This window comes from Herpailurus yagouaroundi, unplaced genomic scaffold, assembly GCF_014898765.1.
Source record: "Herpailurus yagouaroundi ecotype Mexico unplaced genomic scaffold, PumYag 217, whole genome shotgun sequence".
Classification (NCBI taxonomy): domain Eukaryota; kingdom Metazoa; phylum Chordata; class Mammalia; order Carnivora; family Felidae; genus Herpailurus; species Herpailurus yagouaroundi.
In genome coordinates, this window is record NW_024412448.1 from 2,697,488 (window position 1) to 2,718,416 (window position 20,929).

The following is a 20,929-nucleotide window of genomic DNA, read 5'->3' on the forward strand; positions in this document are numbered from 1 at the left end:
CGCCCCCGCCGGCTCGCGAGGCAGCGTCTCCGGGCCCGGGCGGGCCGCGCCTGCAGGTACCCCACCCCCGGCGGCGCTCGGCGCGAGCGAGCGGGGAGAGCGGGGAGGCGAGCGGGGAGGCGAGCGGCGCGGCTCTGCGCCCGGGGCCCCGAGTGGATAAAATGGCGTCGTGGCCACCCGCTGCGCCACCTCGGCCGCGCCACCTGGGCCGTGGCCGTGCTGCGGGGGCGGGGGCGGGGGCGGAGGGCTCCCGCGGCTCTCCCCCCAGCGCTGCCGGCTCCCTCCCCCGAGCTGTGAGCGCCCAGCGGCCTGCCCTGGGTCCTGCCGCGCCGCCGATAGGTCCCTCACCTGCCCCCAAGCCATTTCTTTGCAGAAAGCACAGGCCCAAAAGCTGAGTGTTGTGGACACTTGGACTGTTGTTCTCAGTAAACCTTTTACTCTGTTCTGCATTTCATAATTCCTTGTATTTGTGGAAGTTGACAGGTGAAATATTTAGAGTTGTGCCCCGAGATGGAGTTGTCGATTCAGAGCGCCTTCTCCACGACCTCCTGGCGCACGGGAAAGGCGGTGGGAGGGGAGGCGGCGCTGGTTGTCAAAAGCCGAGCGCGGTGGTTCCGTTCATCCCGCTCCTGGAAGGACGAGTGGCGGGCGCCGTGTGTTATCAGTCAGCATTAGGAACCATTTTCAGCCGTGGAGAGCGTTCGGAATTCCTTTCTATAATGTGTGGTTTGCTGTTTGATCCTTTCAGTCCCCGGGACTTTGGGGGTGAAGAACGAGCAGCGGGCTGTTTGTCAGTGGCTCAGTGCTCGTGCTGACGAAGCGTTCTGCACGTTGCTGGGTGAACCGTGTCGGCGCTTCCCTACCTGATGAATTTGATCCCTCATTAGGATGTTGCTTACTCCAGCCGCTGGAAGTTCTGAGTTAAATTCTTGAAGATCTTATGTGTGTGTGGTAACATTTTGGAATTTAAAAAAAAAAAAGGAGGCTTTTCTCTTTAAATCATGCTATTGTGTAACCCGTTTTAATTTAATCACTTAAGGCGGTTACGTTACTTAGATTTTCATAGAGACATGTATTTTTAGAACGTTAGCGGCAGAAGAAAAGAGATTTTAACGTGATAGACAAACTTCATTCGATTTTTCTTTTTCCAGCTCTTTTGGGAGAACTCGTTTGAGAGGATGGTAGAGTGAGAGGGGCACTAGATGCAGGGTTCAGTTCAGCCCTTACTGCTGGTTAGCCGAAACAGCTTTTCCAAGTGTGAGCTCTCTGAAACAGAGGTTTCCCCGTCTCTGAGGTGGACATGATCTGTTAAGGGGCAGTTAATTCAGTGTGTGTGGAGATGCTTGCAATTTCAAAGTGCTATGTGCTGTCTTACGGCTGGGACAACTCTGTACTCTCTCTCAGACTTAGGATCGCAGGCGCGTTAGCCTTCCAGAGCCCCTGGGCGACGCAGGAGAGTCTAGAATACCTGTAAGAGAATACGGTCTCGCTTCGCTTCACAGCTCTCTTTCACTTCAAAATCCCGCTCCTAGGAAGCCAGTCACTTCACAGATTCTTCTTTGCATAATTCCCTCTGTGAACCTTGGTTTATGAGAAGCATGTTATTCAAATATTGTTGAAGTCAGAAAGTTTTCTTAGGAAGAATGGTGTGCCTTCAACATAAAGAGAATGACGGCCTTTTTACATTTTCATTTTTGGAATAAATTATCAGAATATGTCGTGGGGGCACCTGGGTGGCTCAGTCGGTTGAGCGGTGGACTCTTGATTTCGGCTCAGGTCATGATCCCAGGGTTGTGGGATGGGGCCGCATGTAGGGCCCCGTGCTGAGCATGGAACCAGCTGAAGATTCTCTCTCTCCCTCCTCCCCTAGCCCCACCCCCCGCTTGTGCACACACTTTCTCTCTCTGTGTCTCTCTCTAAAAAACTGAAAGAGAAAAAGAGTGCGTGGCAGCAGCGCCGGAGGTGGCAGGCTGCTGATAAAGACCGTGGCCGTGGTGACGGCAGGAGGACAGGGAGGGGAGACACGGTTAGGGATCCCTGGGACAGAGCTGCTCAAACTGTGCTCCTCAGAGGCCCACAGATTTCAGAGGCATCCTCGTGGGGAAGGGACAGCGGCGAGTGAGTCTGGCCTGATTTTCCAAAGTGGCTCAGGGCGTCACACCTCGTGTGTTGGCGATGTCAGCTCTCCTGCTTGTGTCTGGGCGCTTGTGCTGTCTTTAGCGCTGCGCTAAGAAGGCTGCGGTGCGTGGTGTTTTCAAAACAAGTCCTTTAGTTGAAAACCGTAACCGTGGCGTTAAAATCATAACTTTTTGCTTTTTAGTTTTTGAGACCTTTCGGGCTTCTGAACACGTTTTTATGTCCGAACTGTTGGTGTTTTTTAACATTGAAGCAATAGGACATGATTCTCCTCGTAAAACTTCTTGAGCAGGGGGAAAAAAATGAGGAAACAAGATACAAGTGGAATAAGGAAAATAAGGAAAAAGTAGCGAAGGAATGGAGCCTGTGTGTCCTGTGCCTGCCTCTGTCACGGCACAAGGTCCTCTTCTTGAAGACACCGGGTCCGTTCACCTGAGGAGTCCCTGTAAGCCCATCAGGTGGGCCTGGGAAGCAGGTGTGCTCAGCTAGACGAGTCTGTCTAAGGGAGCAGTGGCTGAGGACACTGTGATGGGGGTTGCATGCAGACAGGTGTGATACGGGGCCCTGCCCTATACAGAGAGACGTTTGAAAGAACGCTCCCGGGATGGGGCGCCTGGGTGGCTCAGCCGGTTAAGCGTCCGACTTTGGCTCGGGTCACGATCTCGCAGTTCGTGGGTTCGAGCCCCGCGTCGGGCTCTGTGCTGACCACTGGGAGCCTGGAGCCTGCTGCGGATTCTGTGTCTCCCTCCCTCTCTGCTCCTCCCCTGCTCACACCGTGTCTTTCTGTCTCTCTCAAAAACAAGTAAACATTAAAAAAAATCTTTTAGGGGCACCTGGGTGGCTCAGTCTGTTAACCTTCGGACTTGGGCTCAGGTCACGATCTCATGGTTCGTGAGTTCAAGCCCCGTGTTGGGCCTGTGCTGACAGCTCAGAGCCTGGAGCCTGCTTCGGATTCTGTGTTTCCCTCTCTCTCCGCCCCTCCCCAGCTCTTGCTCTCTCTCTCTCTCTCTCATAAATAAATAAACATCAAAAAAAAAAATTTTTTTTTTAATCTTTTAAAAAATAAGAACAGGGGCGCCTGGGTGGCGCAGTCGGTTAAGCGTCCGACTTCAGCCAGGTCACGATCTCGCGGTCCGTGAGTTCGAGCCCCGCGTCGGGCTCTGGGCTGATGGCTCAGAGCCTGGAGCCTGTTTCCGATTCTGTGTCTCCCTCTCTCTCTGCCCCTCCTCCGTTCATGCTCTGTCTCTCTCTGTCCCAAAAATAAATAAACGTTGAAAAAAAAAATTTTTTTTTAAATAAGAACACTCCTAGGACACTGGGAATGTACCAGAAATACATGAATGTACAAGGAATAGGGCCAAAAAAATCAGAAGCGTAGCCTTACAGCATAGAGGGATTGTTACTACTCATCCTTAACTTCTTGGTTTTTATGTGTTTAATGTAAATCGCGCCCACAAAAGTACTTTTCTTAGATAAATACTTATATTAGTTTGGAGATCTGAAAGTTTAATTACAATGAAAAACATCATAATAATTGTCCCTTTCATTTTGTTCCTTATCCACCGTTTTCATTACAACTAAAGACGTTTAAATAGAAACTATTTGTAGCAGCCTACGTAGTAAGTAATAACACCATCGATAACGAGTAGCACGTTAACTTGTTAGCCTCCTCTTCGGCCCCTCCAAAGAGCTGCGTGTGTAAAGACCGCCGGTCTTTGCAGTGTTGGGGACAAAGGCCCTCGCTGCGAGTGGATGCAGGCTTTTCGGGCAGCGCTGGGGACCGAGCAGGCCCTCTCCTTTGTCCTCTCCGTGCGGGAGTGCAGGGCGTGCGCAGTTCTCTGGAACACTCTTCAAGGTCGCTTCTGAGACATTTCTTCATCTGCTTTCATCTCTCCCTTCCTCGTGCTCTTCTCCCCCGGCCTTCTCACTCTTTTCTGCCCCTTCCCGCTGCTCATGCCTGGTTCTGGAACGTCCGGCTCACCTCTGAGTCGCGAGCACTTGTCTCCTGGCGTGTGCCACCTGTGGACGTGTTCTCGCTGTTGAGGAAGAGGATGCTGCTCAGGGACGGCGCCTGTTAGATGCGGCTCCCACTCGGCTGGGCTGTTGAGGAGGCTGACGGGCATGGGGAGGAGACAGGAGTGGCACTGGTGGCCTTTTAAAGAGCTAGATAAAGCACCGGCAGCGTTGCCCCCATCCACGCGGAGACAGAGGGGACAAGGACACGCCCTGTGCTGATGAGCTGAACCACGCACATCTGAGCTCCTGGCTGATTTCTCCCCGGACTTTGGGGCGGATCTGCCTGGATGTCTCGCGAGCACCCCAGACTCCCTGCTGAGTCTGCACCGTCATCTCCCTTCCTCCTCCCCCTTCTCAGAACTGCTCTTACTCCGGTGCTCCCGAGCTCAGCGCCCAAACCCCAGATCTGGGCTTCACTCTTGAGTCCTCCTGTCCCGCTCCCCACATGTCCAGTCTTTCTGTAGGTCCTGTTAACTCTGCCAGCTAAATATCACTCCCTGTCCCCATCTCCCACGGCAAGGCCCTCAGGTTAGATTATCGTTACTGTCTTAGCCTCAGCTACGGCCAGCAAAGTGGAGGATGGAGAAAAATTAGCATTTGGTTTTATTTTTTAGCATAGAAGGTAAGGAAGAAATCCCAGTGTTCTAGTTCTAATATTTGCTCTACAGCCTGACGCGTGTGTCCTCTACCGACGATCCAGGCCTGGGTCCCAGGTCTCACACGTGTGGTGGGTGTGGGCGGGGTGGGGTCTCACCTGCCGGAAGGGGCCGTCTCAGGGCCGCGGTCGTTCCTTCTTGCACTCCGGGTTTTGAGCCAGGTCAGCTCGTGTGGGCTCGGTGAGGTTTCCATAGACCTGACGCCCCAAACAGGGCCGTCTCAGCAGTGCTGCTGCCTCGGGAAACAGGGCCCAGGGCACCACCTTTGGTGCCGAACAGACTCCCGGCCCTCTCCTGGCAGAGTGGCTGGCATTCTGAAACTCACATGTCTTTGACAAGAGGCTGCGCGTTCCCAACTTGCTGATGTGCAGCAAACGAGAACTCTTGTTTATTTTTGATATAAAAAGTACAGGAGCAACGCGTTACTAATCTTTACTCTGTGGGTTGACGTTGGGCTTTCTGTTGGCCATCCTGCGTGGGTCTCGCTTCCCACATGTGCTCATTTATTTGTTTTGTTGGAGCAGCATTCGGAAGTAAACTGCAGGCATCACGGCCCTTCAATGGCTGCTGTGTACAGAGATGCTCTCTTCTACAGCCACAGTGTAATGATAGATTTAGGACCTTTAACTTTGGCATAATCCCATTAGCTAGTGTACCTGAATTTAATACACTTGAATTTCACCAGTTGTCCCAATAATGCCCTTTATAGCAGTTGAACTCTGTGTATTTTTTTAAGTTTTATTTTATTTATTTCGTAATCTCTGTGCCCAGTGTGGGGCTCGAACTCACAACCCCAGGATGAAGAATCTCACGATCCACCGACTGAGCCGGCCACGCAGCCCTGTCTGTGTCTGTTGATGCCACTTCCTTGAAGGGAAAGTAAAATGAGAGGGTTCGCTACTTCAGAATTGTTTCTGATAGTAAAACGATAGCTCGGTGTGATGTTTAGTCCCGGCTTTTTTTTTTTTTTTTTTTTTTTTTAAATGAGAAAGTGAGAGACCATGCAAGCTGGGAGAGGGGCGGAGGGAGGGAGGGAGAAAGAGACAGAGAGAGACAGAGACAGAGACAGAGAAAGAGAAAGAAAAAGAGAATCTCAAGCAGGTTCCATGCTCTTCGTGGAAGTTGGACACTCAGGGCACCTGGGTGCCTCGGCTGGTTACGCGTCCAACTCTTGATTTTGGCGCAGGTCATGATCTTGCAGTTCATGAGACCGAGGTCCATCCACATCAGGCTCTGCACTGACCGTGTGGAGTCTGCTTGGGACTCTCCCACCACCACCTCCCCCCTGAAAATAAATAAACAAGCTTTTTCCAAGAAAGTTAAAAAAAAAAAAAAAAAAAGAGTCGGATGCTCAACCAACTGAGCCACCCAGAGACCCCTTTGGTTTTTTTATGTATTTATTTTTGCATTTGTAATTTTCAGAGAAATACCTAGAACCTGCCCTTGGAAACACAAGAATACCTTCTGTTTACTTTTTAGGTACTTTTTTTTTTTTTTTTAATTTTTTTTTTTCAACGTTTATTTATTTTTGGGACAGAGAGAGACAGAGCATGAATGGGGGAGGGGCAGAGAGAGAGAGGGAGACACAGAATCGGAAACAGGCTCCAGGCTCCGAGCCATCAGCCCAGAGCCCGACGCGGGGCTCGAACTCCCGGACCGCGAGATCGTGACCTGGCTGAAGTCGGACGCTCAACCGACTGCGCCACCCAGGCGCCCCACTTTTTAGGTACTTTTTATGTACTTTCAGTCTCCACGTACTGCCACTGAATTAATTTTTGGAGACCTAGTTTATTCTGATGTTGTCGAAGGACCAAGAAGTAAGAAACGGAAGAGCCCCTGAACTAGAAGAAAGGAGGAGGAGGGAGGAGCAGCGTGCCCAGTGATGGCAGGCCAGACGTGAAATGTCAGCAGCTGCGGCTGAAACCGACATGGGGACGGGAGGTGTGCCAGGCCACAAGGTGCCCCAGAGCCCGCAGCTTGTCTGGGACCCAGGGGGACCCGGGGGGAGACCGTACAGGCGGCGGGGCGGTGGGGGAGGGCATACACGGCCCAGCAGTTTGCTTTGTTTTAAGTAGAACGGTGTTGCCCCAGACTTCTTCACTCCAGGACCCACCTTTGAAGGACACTACGTGTCCGTTGTAGATGTCTACGTTTGATCTTAGCCAAAAGGCCGAGAGGCGATCGATCGTTGTAGATTTCTAATGTCAGTTACAACTTTTTGTAAATGTAAACTTTTTCACTGCTAATTGTAATCGTGTCAGATGCTCTACCGAACACGGGAGGAAAAAACTGGGCCGTCCTTGTCTTGTCAGAATCTACAGCCTAGAGGGAGAGACAGACTGTCACACGGATGAATAACGCACACCAAGATGTACGCTCCATGAGAGAAGGAGCTTGTCTGTCTGGTTCAGCACTGTGTCGCCAGCATGATGCCCGCACGTAGGAGGCGCTCCGAGATAGTTCTCATCTAAATCAGGGCTTGGCAAGCGCGGCCCGCAAGCCAAATCTAGCCTGCCACCTGCTTTTGTAAATAAAGTTTTGTTGGGACACGGCCATACTCCTTCATTTACGTATTATCCACGGCGGCTTTTGCCACCCCGGTGACAGAGCAGAGTGGTTGTTTCAGAGGCCATATGGCCCACAGGGCCTAAAATATTTACTCTTTGGCCCTTCACAGAAAATGTTTGCCAGGCCCTGGTCTAAACGAATGAAAAGGAAAGCAGACTGTCAAGTTTAATGTGTCCGAGGGCCCCAGCGGCGAGGGAAGAACGCTTCTCGGCTGAGATGTCTGCGGAGCTGAGATGGGCGAGAAGAGGAGGCCTGGAGTCCGGGTCGGGGGCAGCTGCTAGCGAGGCCCTGCCCGTGGGGAGCAGAGCGCGGGTGGAGGAGTCTGGTGGACCTGGCTTGAGCACAGAGGAGGGGAAGGGACGGTGTGAGATGGAGTCCCGAGAGACAGCCAAGCCCGGTGGGTGACCCGCAGACTTGGGTCTTTACGTTAGGAGCCCTTTGAAGTGTTGCAGCGCGCAGTCGCGATGTGCTGGGTGTCCGTCTGGAAAGAACACGTGGTGTGGGGCTCCCTGCAGAGGATCAGGGTGGCTTCGGGGGGCGGGGGGGCTCCTGGGGCACTGTGACCCTAACCCAGTCGAGAAGTGGGGAGCTCGGCCAGGGGACGTTCGCAGGGAGGTTTTGTTTCTCTCTCTCTCTTTTGTTTAAGTTTTAATTTATTTATTAATTTTACGTAATCTCTGTACCCAACATGGGGCTCAAACTCACCACCCTGAGATCATTTTTAAGTGGAAGTTTCTAGAGATACTCACATCTAAACTCACAGGCATGACTTGATTGACTTGATCCTGCCCATCTGCTGTCTCATATGTCGGGCATGTCCGTAGAAGTGACTTTCCTTCCTGCCAGGACTGCCCTGCTCCTGCTTTTCTGGAGCTCTTTGCCTCAGACCCTGGGAAGGAACGAACGTCAGCGGGGGCCTTATTGTCACGGCGGTCATCTCTTCCCAAGATGGCCGTACTGACAGAGACAGCCGGCTGCCCCCGCGCCTCTGATACCCCGGCTGCACCTCGGTGCAGTTATCAGCCTTTTTTAGCCTAATGACTGGGGGTACTTCAAACTTTGAGATGTTTTCATTTTTGTTAATGAAAAGAATTACTTTTCTCACATGGTCATCTCCTTGAATCCAGCGTTAGCCTTTGGTCCTTGGCCCTTTGTTGGTGTTGGAAAGCTCTAAAGACAAAGAACTATCTGTGAAAGTACAGAATTTAAGTATTTGTCAGCCCTGGCCTCTTCCTGCCTCATAGGGAAGTTTATAAATTGCCTTTTCTTACAGAGTGTTAGCAAATGTAAAGATCTGCATTTGTTTATTTTTCTCATAAGCGGTAACGGTGCCCCTATATTTTATCATCTCATAATGTCTCAAATGTTCTGGCTCATTTTTGTATTCATATTTATTATTTACAGTTTCATATTTTGATTATAAATATTTATAGCAAATTCCAAAACAAAATCATCTGAGTAACAGGATGGCATATGTTGGAATTGTTCTACGGTATTTATTGAAAATGCACTGGGTTTTGTGGTGTTTTCTTGCCAGACCGTGTAGCGTTTTGTCTTTGACTCTGTTTATTTTAAACAGAATAAGTAAGTTCGACTCTAAAAATATCCATTAGGATGGCTGTTTTTCCAACAGAAGGTAACAAGTGTTGTCAAGGATGTGGAGCAAATGGAACCCCGTGTCTTGCTGTTAGAAATGCTTAAAATGGTGCAGCCACTATGGGACACAGTGTGGCATTGCCTCAAGAAATTAAACATGGATTTACCCCGTCACCCCGCTGTCCCACTTCTGCGTGTGTACCCAAAAGAATTGAAAAGAGGGACTGGAACAGGTATTTGTCCACTCGTATTTATAGCAGCATTTTTCACCGTAGCCAAAAGGTAGAAACAACCCAGATCGTCCCTGGACGGATGAGTCGGTAAACACGATGTGGCGTATGCATACAGTGGAGTGTGGGTCAGCCTTAAAGAGGAAGGAAATTCTCGGGGCACCTGGGGGGCTCAGTCGGTTAAGCGTCCGACTTCGGCTCACGTCATGATCTCATGGTTCCTGAGTTCAAGCCCTGCATCAGGCTCTGTGCTGACAGCTCGGAGCCTGGAGCCTGCCTCCCTCTCTCTCTCTGCCCCTCCACCGCTCACATTCTGTCTCTCTCTGTCTCTCTCTCTCAAAGATAAACGTTAAAGGAAAAAGGAAGGACATTGGGACACCTGCTACAACACAAATGAACCCGGAAAACATGCTGACTGAAATCAGCCAGACCAAAAGGACAAAGATTGCACGAATTCCATTTATAGGAAGTTCGTGGGATAGTCAGAGTCCCAGAGTGTGAAAGTCGAGTGGTGGTGACCAGAGCCTGGGGGCTGGGGGGCGGGGCAGAAGGAGGAGCTGGTGTGGAACAGGTATACACTCCAGTGTGCTGATGCTTGTGCGGCGTGAATGTGCTTCAAGCCACCTCACTGTATACTCGAAAAGGGCGGAGATGGGAAATGTCTGTTTTACCACAAAAAATCTTTGCTTAAGATTGAATATGCCACACACGTCGCTTGCAACTTGTGTGTGTGTGTGTGTGTGTGTGTGTGTGTGTGTGTGTGTAGTATTTGTCAGTTCCAGAAATCGTCCAGTTTGGAGTTGAGAACCCTAGGGTTTATGTGGTCTGTCATCGTCTTTGTGGAGTGAAGGGACTTCACATTGTTGGGGTCACTTGCGCCTTTAGCTGGAACTCAGGTTCGCTACTCGACGCATATGCTTTGGTTTGTCCAGGAAACCTTTATTGGTCGCCTGCCACGTGGCAGGCATGATGCCTCTAAAACTCAAAAGATGCATCCGTGCCCTCGAGGAACTCACCTCCGGAATTAAACGTAACTCAGTGACCAGATTGGTGTTTTCATCTCTTTGCATGCGTAAAGTTAGGACAGTTTTCGAACAGTAGAGGTTCGATCTTTTAATTGCATTCCTACTGTCTAATAACAGTGGCCACTCATCTTGGGTACCTTTTGGGATTCCAGCTATGTCGCCTTTGTTATCACAATGAAGCATTTAATTTTTTGTTTTGTTTCGTTTTTATTTAGAAGGAGAGGGGACGTGCGCACATACGCAGGGGAGGGGTAGAGGCAGACTCTTAAGCAGGCTCCGCCATCAGCATGGAGCAAGACGCGGGGCTCGATCCCACAACCCTGGGACCGTGCGTGACCTGAGCTGAAACCGAGGGTCGGACACTGAACCTACTGAGCCACCCAGGCGCCCCTAAGCATTTAATTTTTTCTTTTAAACATTTGCAGTAGCAGAAAGTGTACAGAAAATGATACAACTGTCTACAATACGCAGTCAACGTCATCTTTTGCCGTGTTTGCTTCAGATCTCTATTTTAGAAACGTTCCGGACGTTGCTCGATCCCATTCTCGCCTCTGCCGAAGGGAATCAGTCCTCATGGTTTTGTGTAAAATGACCAGAGTGTAAGATGGTGTCTCGTGGTGCTCAAGTGCGTCTCTTAATGGTTGATGAGACTGGTTGTTATTTCATGTTTTAGCAGCTACCGCAGGCATCCTCTAACTTGCATCTTCCTTTTCCCATTTTTGTTGGCTTGTCTTTTTCTCATTGAGTTTAGGAGTTCTTTATCCTGATAATCACTGTTTATCTGTTCTCTCTTCTTCCTGTCTGTGGCTCGTTTTTTAGCTTCCTTTGTATGATATCTTCTGTCATACAAGTGTTTTCAATATTAACTAGTCAGATTTATCAACTCTTTAAGAAGATGAATGCCCCAGGTCATGGCGACAGCTTTCTGTATTTACTTATTGAGCTTAAAAAAGTTTCACTGGGGGCGCCTGGGTGGCGCAGTCGGTGAAGCGTCCGACTTCAGCCAGGTCACGATCTCGCGGTCCGTGAGTTCGAGCCCCGCGTCAGGCTCTGGGCTGATGGCTCGGAGCCTGGAGCCTGTTTCCGATTCTGTGTCTCCCTCTCTCTCTGCCCCTCCCCCGTTCATGCTCTGTCTCTCTCTGTCCTAAAAATAAATAAACGTTGAAAAAAAAAATTAAAAAAAAAAAAAAAGTTTCACTGGGGCTCCTGGGTGGCTCAGTCGTATAAGCCTCTGACTCTTGATTTCGGCTCCGGTCACGATCTCATGGTTTGTGAGATCGAGACCTATATCAGGCTCTATGCTGACAGCGTGAAGCCTGCTTGGGATTCCTTCTCTCCTTCTCTCTCTGCTCCTTCCCCACTTGTGCACATGTGCGTGCTCTCCCCCTCTCTCCCTCTGTCTCTCTCTTTCTCTCTCTCTCTCTCTCTCTCAAAATAAATAAACATCTTTTAAAAAGTTTTACTTTTCGTAATTAGGTCTTTAATCCATCTAGAACTTATTTCGGTATATGAAAGAAGGCAGGGATCTATTTTTATGTTTTCCATATGACTCGCCACTTGTCCCAACAGCATTTGTTAGCTAGGCCTTCCTTTTTCCACTGGCCTGTGATGCTGTCCTTCGTACCATCAAGGATGCAAACACCTTTTTCAGACCTGAGGTATAACTGTGTGTGAGTCCATCAGATTGGGAGGTGAGCAGTAATCAGAAAGCATTTTGCCCAAACCCTCTGGACCATTAAGAGAGAACGGACTCTTACACTGTGACCTGTTACGGGAGAGAAATGATAATACGATGTATCCAGAAGGTACTCCAGGTCTCGGAAGGGACACACCGGAAGCCAGGTTGTTTCTGTCCTGGCTTCTAGGTGTGGGTTGCGGTGAGGGCTAGCCTGGTCAGGAGGGGAGTGGTCTGCCTCCTGGTATATCCTGTCCCTGAAGGAAGCAGGACTGATGGGAGTGAACAGTGGGAGATTTGTTGATAATGAGCGATAATCCCCGTTTTTTAACTTGGTCTTATTTTCTGTGTTCAATGACAAGAGGCTCATTCATTTCTTTAAATTAGTTATTACAAAAGCTAGTTTTTGTAGCACACACAAAACCCGTGGGGGAAATTGTCACAAACCGGGGTTGCAAAGGGGCTCCTGGGTGGCTCAATCGGTTGTGTCCGACTCTTGATATCGACTCTGGTCATGATCTCACAGTTTGTGAGATCAAGCCCCGCGTTGGGCTCTGTGCTGACAGCTTGGAGCCTGCCTGGGATTCTCACTCTGCCTCTCTCTCTCTCTCTCTCTCTCTCTCTCTCTGCCCCTCCCACACTCACTCACTCTCTCTCAAAATAAAGAAATAAACATTTTTTTTAAATAGCTTAAATTCATCACCTCCCAGTTAAATCAGACACCAAAACCTTTTTCTTTCTTTTTTTTTTTTTTTAAGGTTGAAGTTGTCTCTAGGATGTTCTTTGTGGCTGTAGTGATGATCATTCTTTGCACTCTCTCCCTTTCTTTTAGCTTCATTAAATTTTAAGGGGGAAGCCCAGTTTTATTGCCTTAGGAGTAAGTTTTTTCTTACTAAAAAAATTGAAGAAAACATAATGATGAAAGGATTGTAAAAGAGAAGAAATATTTATTGCAATTATCTGTCATACTGTTTGAAGAAACTGTCAAAGATTTCTAAGTTGTGTGAGTTGTATGTATAAGTTAAATTAATTTTTTATATTAATTTTATTTACTTTTGAGTGATACATACGTACATACATCAATTTTTTTTTTAATGCTAATTTATTTTTGAGAGAGAGCGAGCACAAGTGGGGCAGGGACAGAGAGAGAGAGAGGGAGACACAGAATCTAAAGCAGGCTCCAAGCTCTGAGCTGTCAGATGTTTAACGGACTGAGCTACCCAGGTGCCCCGAGTGATACATACTTGTAATGCAGTCTGCTGGAAAATCCGTTGGAATAGAAGTTGGATTGCAATGTTAGAAATACTCGAATAACTAGGAAATAAAATGCAGATACCAAATGGTGGATTCTTTAAAAGCATTTCACCTTGGGGCACCTGGGTGGCTCAGTCGGCTAAGCGTCCGACTTCGGCTCAGGTCATGGTCTCATGATTCGTGAGTTCCAGCCCCGCATCGGGCTCTGGGCTGACAGCTCAGAGCCTGGAGCCTGCTTTGGATTCTGTGTCTCCCTCTCTCTCTGCCCTTACTTTACACGCGTGCTCATTCTCTCTCTCTCTCTCTCTCTCTCTCTCTCAAAAATAAACATTAAAAAAAACTTTTTAAATAAATGAAAGTAATTTTGAAAAAAAATAAATGCATTTCACCTTTAAATGCTTCTTTATTTTTTTTTTAATTTTTTTTTTAATGTTTTTATTTATTTTTGAGACAGAGAGAGACAGAGCATGAGCAGGGGAGGGGCAGAGAGAGAGGGAGACACAGAATCCTTATCAGCCTCCAGGCTCTGAGCTGTCAACACGGAGCCCGACGCGGGGCTCGAACTCACGGAGTGTGAGATCATGACCTGAGCTGAACTGGGATGCTCAACCGACTGAGCCACCCAGGCGCCCCATTAAATTCTTCTTTAAAAGCATTTCACCAAGAGTGAAATGATATAAATGCAATATAGGAAGACACTGTATAAAGTGATTCTGGGGGTCTCCAATGAGAAGGCTGCAGGTTAAGGAAATGGAAAGCAAGGGTGGAAGGAATCCTTGGAGAGCCTTCGAGACTTCTCATTTGTTGTTATTAACACAGAGGAAACAATGATAAGCCATAATTGCTGGTCATACTAGATAAATAGTGTAAATGTCATTACACATATAAATTAATAGTATAACTAATCCTTGGTACCCCTGATAACAAGATAGCATTTTCTGATGCCTCTTCTCTCTCTCCCTCTGTCCCCCACCCCCAAAATACTGGTTCTGTTCCGCAGTTTCGCACCGTATTTACACTCGTTTTCTACTAAATGAGCGGTGTAGCCTCTGTACTCTATGCTAGCTCCGGCTGGAGGTCTTGAAGAGAACTCCGGGCTGGACTCAAGGCCGCGTGTGGACACGTCGTCCCCGGCATTTCCAAAGTCTGAGTAGGTTTAGGTGTGCCACGGCCACCGAAATTTCCAGCGTGCTGCGTTTCAGCTATGCAGCTTCCTTTACGGCGGACGCCTTCCGAGACGCCCGCGTGCTCACGCGTCCTGTGAGGCTCCTCCAGAGGGATGACGCTGTGCTGTCGTGGTCAGAACGCATATAATTGTAGAAACGTCAGCCGTTTTTCAAATGGGAACTTAGGACGATGCCGAATAACTGTTTCCTTTGAGTCGTTTTTTAGCACGTGCCGCTCAGAATTGAAGCTGGAGATGAGGGGCCTCTCCCAAAGACTAGTTAACAGGGGCTCCGCTGACCCACGCGAGCAAGATCTAATTCCGCGTGTGTTTCATCTTTTGCAGATCTCGGTCACGGCGGATCGGCAGATCACTATGACAGTTCCCACCGGGGACAGCAGCCCACGCACAGAAGCGAAGCCAGCTGCAGCTGGGACCAAGTGATCACAGACAGGACCGACAAGGAGGCGTGGCCTTCCATCACAGGAACAGAGACTGAGTCTGCCTCAGAATGCACTACGGACACTGACTCTGCCTCCAACTGTGGCTCGGAGAACAGTAGCATGGCTACGGGGAGTGCCCAGGGCGCCTTCACCGGACACACCAAGAAGACGAACGGCAGTAATGGCACCAACGGGGTGCCCGTCCAGAGCCCTTCTAACCAGGGTGCCCTGGGAGCAGGGGGCGCCAACGGGAACGGGAACGCGGCCCGAGTGTGGGGCGTAGCCGCGGGCCCCAGCTCGGGCCCAGCTCACTGCTCCCTCGGCGGCGGGGATGGGAAAATGGACAGCATGATCGGAGACGGGAGAAGTCAGAATTGCTGGGGTGCTTCCAACTCCAATGCCGGCATTAATCTTAACCTGAACCCTAATGCCAACCCCGCTGCCTGGCCCGTACTCGGACACGAAGGAACTGTGGCGACAGGCAACCCTTCCAGTATTTGCAGTCCGGTCAGTGCCATAGGTCAAAACGCGGGCAACCAGAACGGGAACCCGCCGGGCACTTTAGGTGCTTGGGGAAGCCTGCTGCCGCCGGAGAGCACAGAACCACAAACGTCCGCTTCTCAGAATGTGTCTTTCAGCGTACAACCTCAGAACCTTAACACTGATGGACCAAATAACACTAACCCCATGAACTCTTCGCCAAACCCTGTCAATGCAATGCAGACGAACGGACTGCCAAACTGGGGCATGGCCGTCGGCATGGGGGCCATCATCCCACCCCACCTGCAAGGCCTTCCTGGTGCTAACGGATCCTCGGTTTCTCAAGTCGGAGGGAGCGGCGGTGAAGGACTCGGCGGTTCCGTGTGGGGCCTGTCCCCGGGTAACCCTGCCGCGGGAAGCAGCAGCTCTGGCTTCAGTCAGGGGAACGGAGACACTGTGAACTCGGCGTTGAGCGCTAAACAGAACGGATCCAGCAGTGCGGCGCAGAAGGAAGGAAGTGGCGGTAACGCCTGGGACTCGGGCCCTCCTGCCGGCCCCGGGCTCCTCGCCTGGGGACGGGGCGGCGGCGGCAACGGCAGCGGCGTCGGTCACATCCATTCGGGGGCTTGGGGCCACCCCACCCGAAGCGCCTCTAACGGTGTGAATGGGGAGTGGGGGAAGCCCCCGAACCAGCATTCCAACGGTGACGGCAACGGGAAAGGATCGACAGGGTGGGACGGGCCGAGCGTCAGCGGCCAGAATGCTGCCGTGCAGCCCGGCAGCGAGCACGTGAACTCTTGGGCCAAAGCTGCGTCTTCTGGAACCACGGCGAGCGAAGGAAGTAGCGACAGTTCCGGCAGTCACCACGAAGGGGGCCCCGGGAGGGAGGGAGCAGAAGGCCGGAGGCGAGAGAAAGGGATCCCAGACCCAGGGCATATCCAGCTGCCAAGGAACGATCTGGACCCAAGAGTCTTGTCTAATACTGGTTGGGGACAGACTCCCGTGAAGCAAAACACTGCCTGGGAATTTGAGGAGTCCCCTAGGTCTGAGAGGAAAAGTGACAACGGGACAGAGGCCTGGGGCTGTGCGGCTCCTCAGCCTTCACACTCAGGGGCGAAGAGTGATGGGTCCATCGTGAGCAGTACAAATACCTCTGCAGTATCCGGGTGGGTCAGCTCACCGCCTGCTGCTGCGCCGGCGAGCACAGGGTGGGGGGACGGCAGCAACAAAGCGCCAAATGGCCCGGGGGTCTGGGGGGACTCGATAAGCTCTACTGCTGTTAATAATGCTGCTGCTGCTGCTGTCGCCAAGAGCGGCCACGCTTGGAGTGGGACCGGAAACCAGGAGGACAAGTCGCCCACCTGGGGGGAGCCCCAGAAGCCCAAATCTCAAACCTGGGGAGACGGACAAAAATCCAGTCCGGCCTGGAGCGCTGGAGGGGGAGATTGGGCGGACTCGTCTTCCGTCCTCGGACACTTGGGGGACGGGAAAAAAAATGGCTCTGGATGGGATGCCGACAGTAATCGGCCAGGGTCTGGTTGGAACGACGCTACCAGGTCTGGGACCAGTGGCTGGGGTAATGGCACAAACGCAAAGGTCAATCCAGGGACAAACTGGGGAGAGTCTTTAAAACCTGGCCCCCAGCAGAACTGGGCGGGCAAACCCCAAGACAGCAATGTGAGTAACTGGGGAGGAGCCGCTTCCGTTAAGCAGACGGGAACCGGGTGGATCGGGGGTCCGGTCCCTGTCAAACAGAAGGACAACAGTGAGGCCACGGGCTGGGAGGAGCCTTCTCCGCCATCCATTCGACGCAAAATGGAAATCGATGATGGTACCTCAGCTTGGGGCGACCCGAGCAACTACAATAATAAAACTGTAAACATGTGGGACAGAAACAACCCGGGCATGCAGAGCAGTACCACGGCCGCCGCCGCCGCCACCACCACCACCACCACGAGCAGCAGCACGGACGTGGTCGAGGCGCCGCCGTCACAGCAGGCCGGCGCCCACCTGAGTCGATCGCCGCTGCTCGGTCCAGGTATGGCGGGCCCCTTAGGTGACTCTCGAACTTCCGCGAGATCGCTTGTTCCTAGCACGGGTGTGTACGTATCCCCGTGGCGTTTCGAGGTAGCAGAGGACGTTGATTTAAGTGCCCTTCGCCTTGTGGCATCGTACTTAAATATTATCCCCGGAGAATAAATAAAGTAGGATTCTCTGATAGCTTTCTACCCGAGAGAGACAGAGAGGTTCGGCACGTCCAGTGTTAAGGAGAGTAAAGAAGAAATACTCCCCGTTCGGGAAAAGACCGGGGACCGTTGTGTCAGCTGGTGTTTCCTTGCGACAGTCTTCGTTTCCTTACGGGATGAGCCGGTGGTCCTCCAGCCGGGCCTTGGTTAGAAGTGCTTGGGGGCCGGGGGACCAGTCAGCAGCGTCTCTGGTGACGTGGGTCTGCGGGAAGCCCGTTCGCTGGTAGCTTTAGAGCTCCGCGGGCGTTCCTGATGCGTGGTTGCGCTGAGATGAAATCGTGCGTGTAGCGGGAGTGGCGTTATACAATACAAGGCACGTTGTGATTCCAGTCGGAAGAAAAATCCTAAAATTAGACCAAACCTTGGGTTTTGAGTTCCTGCTTTGCGCAAGGCACTCTGCTGGACACTGGCAGACGGGAAGAAGGCCCAGACCAGAATCTTCCCCCCCAGGGAGCGGGAATTGTGGCAGGATGAACACACAGTACTCACCGCGTGGGGTCCAGATAAGATCCAGCCGGGCTTTGTGACGGGAGCGGGCAGCGGCCCCGCTTTCTAGCCGGGACGTTGGTGCGTGGAGCCTGCCTAAGCAGCGGCCCCTAACCGGGCCCCCGAATCACAGAGTCCCCGGGTACAGAAGAACCAGAAGGAGAGTACAGTCCAAGTCAGGGCCCCCCGCCCCCTGCACGCTCCCCACACAGCTAGAAGCCTCTGCGTCAGGGCCCCCCCACGGTACCGGGGAGGCCCCCTCCCGCCCAGTGCCCTTCTCGCCTGCTGCTCTGGCTGTGTCATGTCTCCTCAGGCGGTGCCGTCACCAGCCTCCCTCTGGCTTCTGTAATTGCTCGCGTAGTGCCGTCCTTGGGGACTACCCAGAGCACGGCAGGCCCTCTTGTCCCATATCGCAGAATTTCGAGCGGCAGTGTGGCACATAGTCCTGTTCCGTCTACCCGTTCTCCGGGACGTCTTCCTGGCTCCTTAGAGCTCCTCCTCACGGTCATGGTTTTAACTCCTTTTTGTTTGTCCTCTGGATAAGCTGTTAGCTGGCAAGGAGGGTCTTTGTGCCCAGAACTGATGTCGTGGGTTTACGCGTGTGGCTCTAACGAGCGAGCGCAGAATCGGGTGAGGCTGTAACCTCCTTCCCTCCTCAGAATCCTACTCCTTGTGATGCGCTCTAAGTTCCCTTTAGCCTTTTGGAGCCGCGTCACACTGTTTTTCTTAAATTCAGCTTAAAGTCTGAAGTACCTCTTTTCGTTACGACTGCTACGAAGCCCTTCCTTGCTCAGGACTGTTCCTTGTGCACTTGGCCCCTTGGTCCCAAGCGTAGAACTTTGCACCCAGTAAACGTTGGATTCCAGTCCCCTAGCCTGTTGAGATCCTATTGTTTCCTTATTCTGTAATCAGCGTATCAGTGATTCCTTCCAGTTTTCTACTGGAATCCCTAAATTTTCGTAAACGTGCCGTAAAGACAACACTAAACATAGAGTCCTTTCTTCACGGTCACTCAGTCGGTCACCTTATATGTGGAACAGAATCTGCATCCAAAATCCAACACAAGGGAGTCTGGAAGGTGACGTGTTTGAACCGTGAGCCTCATAGAAGGCAGGAGAATGGATGCTGAGTGGCTGTTGACTCTGTCCTGTGCAGAGATGTGGGTTTCAAAAACATCGCTCTGACCACCCAACATCACTGAAACAGATACGAAGGGAGAACCGTTGGTGCACCCCCACCGCCTGGTACCACACCCTCACGCCCATCTACACGAGTGCTTCTGGAACTGGTGCCTTTATCCCTTTATTTGACCTACACTCACTGGAGATACATCGTCGAACACCCTGGCGTGCCAGGCACGTAACGGCGTGGAAGACAGGAGCTCTGCCCCCTTTGAACCTCCACGTGGACCGCTTTAGCATGGTGCCCGATAGTCAGGGCCAGCAAAGTATGGCACGTAGGATGGCATCCGACCAGGGTCTGGACCACGAGGGGTCGGGGCTGAGCAGACGTTGGGTCGCAGCGCAGAGGAGTGTTTCGGATGGAGGGGCGGGCGCTTGAGAAGGTCCACGCCGGAGAAGAGGCGGGGTGTGGGAGGAGCAGAAAGAAGTTCACAGGGATCTGGGGTTGGGGCGAGGGGTGGGGTGGCAGGCCTTGCAGAGAAGAGCTGGAGAGGGGCCACGGCAAGATTGGGCCGGGCCTTTCAGGCCTCCGAAGGAGCCAGGTCGTGCCCAGGGGTTTCTGAGAGGCCGGTGAGCAGCTTCACAGATTGAATGATCAGACCTCTTTGTAGAATCGTCCCAACCACAAAAATCAGTGGGAAGCAAAGCAGGAGAGGAGGAGCCAAGCTCAGCCAGGGTCTTGATGGTGACGGTGGCCTGGGTTGGGACGGTGGCTGGAAAGCACCATGGAGACAGAGGTGGCAGCAACCGGGCTTGGAAACCGGGTGTGGGAACAAAGAGGAAAGGTGAGCACGGGGGGTTCAGAGCTCTGGCAAGCGGGCCGGTAGGCATGTCCCTCGCTGGCTCACCCAGGAGCACGGCGGGAGACATCTGTCCCGTGGAGATGTGGCAGAGGCTGGTTGTGGAAGCCGGTCCCAGCCACAGCTTGGGCGGCAGGCACAGCAGGGGGAGAGCGGCAGGAGTCGAGGGCAGGGTCGGGAGCCGAGGTTTTGTTTAAGACGGTAGAACTCAGCTTGTTGTTTGAAGACGGACAGAAAGGAGCCAGTAGAGAGGGAGAGTAAATGCAAAGGGAGGGGCTCCCTGCATCCAGCCGGGAGGAGGCCCGGGTGTCTGTGGCCAGAGGGTGACAGACGCCTTCCGGGATTCTTTTTCTCTGAGGGTGTCAAGGACCCCGGCCTCAAGTGCAGACGGGGCGGGCAGGAGCAGAGGCGAGGGTTGCATTCGCCCACGTAGGAGACGGAGCAGAGGGCTCAGCAGGGGTCCCCAGAGGGCTGCTGGACAGCGTTTGGGACCCAGAGGTCGGTTTCACAGTAGATGGGCGTTCATTTACTCTGCGTGTGTTCGTCAGGACCCACTGTGCGCCGGCTCGCGCTCTGCTTTGGGGGACAGCAGGGAACAGAACAGGCGGAACCCCTGCCCTGGTGGCGGTGTGATCCGGGAAGGAGGGCCGAGGCTCGCAGGTGAGCCAGCGACTGTGCGGGGTGTCGGTGGTGCGGAGGAAGAGGGGGGCAGAGATCGTCACCTCGGGCAGGGCCGCCGAGCACGTGACTAGCTGTTGGGTCTTCGCTGTAAGCATCCGGCAGCTAGAGCGTAAGGAGGGCTGTCTCCCCTTGTGCGGTCAGTTCAGTTCAGTTCAGTTCGCTGCCCTCCAGACCCCTCCCTGCGCCGGTCCACCCGCCGGACGTGGCCTCCGCAGCCTCCTGAGATTCCTTGGCGATTCAGTCTGCTCTGGGCCGCCGTATGGGGAATCCTCTCTGGAGCTCAAGGCTCTT

At 52.2% G+C, this 20,929-nt stretch overlaps 1 protein-coding gene across 6 annotated transcripts in view; it reads left to right on the top strand.

Annotated features, from left to right (window-relative positions):
* TNRC6C (trinucleotide repeat containing adaptor 6C) overlaps window positions 1–20,929 on the top strand; it is a 95,561-nt gene that overhangs the window by 25,955 nt on the left and 48,677 nt on the right. For all 6 annotated transcript variants that reach the window (XM_040456539.1, XM_040456536.1, XM_040456537.1 and 3 more), the window contains one exon: window positions 14,667–17,282. In XM_040456539.1, coding sequence (XP_040312473.1) covers window positions 14,885–17,282 — 2,398 coding nt within the window. In that variant the 5' untranslated portion in view covers window positions 14,667–14,884. The remainder of the gene's footprint in view (window positions 1–14,666; window positions 17,283–20,929) is intronic.